Source organism: Azolla caroliniana, unplaced genomic scaffold, assembly GCF_043228905.1.
Source record: "Azolla caroliniana isolate FFs.n. ecotype wild unplaced genomic scaffold, voAzoCaro1.0.p SCAF_22, whole genome shotgun sequence".
NCBI lineage: Eukaryota > Viridiplantae > Streptophyta > Polypodiopsida > Salviniales > Salviniaceae > Azolla > Azolla caroliniana.
Window position 1 is genome coordinate 12,299,556 of NW_028230457.1, and position 2,694 is coordinate 12,302,249.

The 2,694-nt window shown below is 37.6% G+C and overlaps 1 protein-coding gene across 1 annotated transcript; it reads right to left on the reverse strand.

Annotated features, from left to right (window-relative positions):
* Nucleotides 1-489: 489 nt before the first annotated feature.
* Nucleotides 490-1,248, reverse strand: LOC147850097 (phytohormone-binding protein CSBP-like). Its single transcript, XM_087336916.1, has 2 exons — nt 989-1,248; nt 490-894 (listed from the first exon to the last, which is right to left on the reverse strand). Exons 1-2 carry the CDS (start codon nt 1,170-1,172, stop codon nt 569-571), a joined length of 510 nt encoding a protein of 169 aa, XP_087193042.1. The 5' UTR covers nt 1,173-1,248; the 3' UTR covers nt 490-568.
* Between the last annotated feature and the right edge of the window lie 1,446 nt (nt 1,249-2,694).

Here is a 2,694-nt window from a genome sequence, read left to right on the forward strand (position 1 = left end):
TCACAAGCGGCAATCAACTCACATCTTTAAATTACTTAAGGTCTAGCACACTTCCATTGTATAATGTTTGTATTTGAGAAGGGCACATCCATTGTGGGTATGCCATTGAACCATCATGTCGACATATCCACACGATAAGACAAGAATTATTAGGTGGACTTGACCATCAAAGGGATGCCTTCATGGTAATTCCCCTTATGGTTTGCTTTGTGGAAATTTCCATAAACAATATAAAAACCATGGTAGACAACGACATTGACCCGATTGCTTGTCATCGAGTGATGAAGACAAAGCAACGTAGTAATTCCCCATGGATGAAATTGCTACTACGTGATGGCAACTAATGCATAATGTAGAGCCGCGCGCGCACCCACACACACACATTTGTACACATAACAGTAAATATATTATCAAATTAATACAAACAATGTGTACAAACAATCCTTGCATTTTCACTCTTAACGTTGTGGAGACAATAACCAACGAGTGTTTTATTAGAATTTTCCACCTCATTATCTCATATAGGTGTTATTCAATATTTGAAGGTCAGGGAGTGTTGAAGGCATTATCAATACTCGGGGTGCGAGAGAAGGAAGGCCTCAATATTGAGGAAACTCTTGGGAACGGCTTCCTTGAGGGCAATTGGTATGTGAGATTTGTGCGTCTCAGAGAGGGCCTCATACTCGAAGGTAAAATGGACAACACTTGTGTGAGGTCCAGTCTCTTTGACGTGGAACGTGCCTTTGTAGTGTTTAACAAGGATACCAACAAAGCCGCCTTCAATTATATCAACCTTTACAGAAAGGGCATGTGAGTCGAGTTCGAGGATCTTCTCCTTGGTGAACAAGACAAGTTGCCCAGGGTGCTTCTCTACGGAGTTCTTCTCAACATAGCCTATGGGGAAAGGTAAGGTAAATAAACAAGGGAAGGTGTTACAATTGATGGTGAGAGAGCGAAAAGAAATGTATATTATGAATAAACAACATACTCTTCACAAAGTGGATGGTACGAATGGAACCCACTTCGAAACTAGCACCCTCATACTCAACTCGCTCCACAACGTCAGGGGACGCTTTGGGTAGAACTGAATGGGCATCCTCGAATGCGGCCTTCCACACTCTCTGGGCTGACACATTCAACTCCACCTTGTCGCTATACACCTCTACCGTCATCTTTTGTGTTAGTGTGTATGATATAATAGATTTTGTATTAGTATGTATAGTTCACTATTTCTTGATGGAATATGTATACAACATCTGCTCATCTTCACATCCATTGCACACATATTTATAGGCACAATCCCCACTCACATTGTCATAGGACTTTAGTTTTTCTATATTTTGAATACATTCCATATAAAACACATTGTGGCTCGAGAGTTTTCTAGAAGAAAAGTTTTCAAATCTCCACATTCCACTTTCATCCTTATATTCAAAAAGTGTAATTCAAGTGGGGAGAGCTGAACCTTGCAAGACTACACATTCTCACTTGAATAACATGCAAACAAAATGAAGGAAAAGAAAAGAGCAAAAAACCATTCCAATCAATGGAAGATTTGTTAATGACAATGTTTTGGTCACACAACAATTGGTTTCCGCACACACTACTACACATTCTACATGAAAATACTTTATATTCAGTTCGTGATCAAATATGCTAAGCCACACATTGATTGCTTGTCTATGTAGTATATTCTTCTTTTATGAAGATAAGGATTATTTAACATTGAATGAATGGAAAAGACGGTATAATTGAATGTAGAAAGAATAATATTTTTGCATTGATTTAAACGTACTTTATCGTTCTTTACAATCTTCAACATGGTTAGTGAAGGTTTCAAAACGTGACCATAAAAGTACTATACGTATGAGAAGATAGAAATAATGGAATCAAGTTATCAATATAAACAAATGGTTCATCACTTGTTGCTCACAAAATAAAACAATTTCTATTTTTTAGAGCCATTGATCAGAGAAACAAATTGAAGGGCATTGGATTACATTTAGCAATATCTTGATGGATTTATATTGTATGCATATTGCCGATTCTCTTGAATTGCGCTAGCTTATTATTAGTGAATTTCCTAGCAAAAAGGAATTTTCATACATTTTGTAATTATGTGTGGCATATGTAAAGTCATTGATTTTTAGGAAATGACAAGTCAAATGGGCATCGAGAGTCAGGTGGCCAAATTCGGTAAGAAAGCCGAAATGGGATTCGATTGAATGGGAGTCGGCCGAATAGAAGTTCAAACGAACATATACATATATATGTATATGAGATGAGTTAGTATATATAGTGAGAGTCGAACTAGCTCCGTTTGTATGTGGGATAACTCACTGAGAGTAAAAATAGTGAGTAAAAGCGCAAAAGTGAACTTAAGTGAGTAAGTGAGCGCGTGAGGGAAAAATAGAAGGTGTTGCTAGTGTAGAGTGATATAGAGAACGACAAAGAGCTAACATAGTAGTGGTTGTGCGAGTGCCATACTTCAAAAGCTAGCGTGAGAGGAAACAAAGGAAGAAGAGTGTAAAAGAAAGAAAAGAAAAGACAAATCAAGAAGCCCTATAGGCTTCGAAAGAGATAGATACCTACGAGTTAGGGTTTGGTGCACTCGGCTGAAATTGTGGTTTCAGAGTACAACCATACCAAATCAGGTTCTATCATTCTGTGATTGTATTTCGTTTTATCTCATAG

What these genes read in the sequence shown, in the direction of transcription:
- LOC147850097 (XM_087336916.1), bottom strand. Translation starts at nt 1,172, where the DNA reads ATGACGGTAGAGGTGTATAGCGACAAGGTGGAGTTGAATGTGTCAGCC. An exon ending in TACCATCCACTTTGTGAAGA is followed by an intron (nt 895 to 988) that starts GTATGTTGTTTA and finishes CTTTCCCCATAG; the next exon opens with GCTATGTTGAGAAGAACTCC.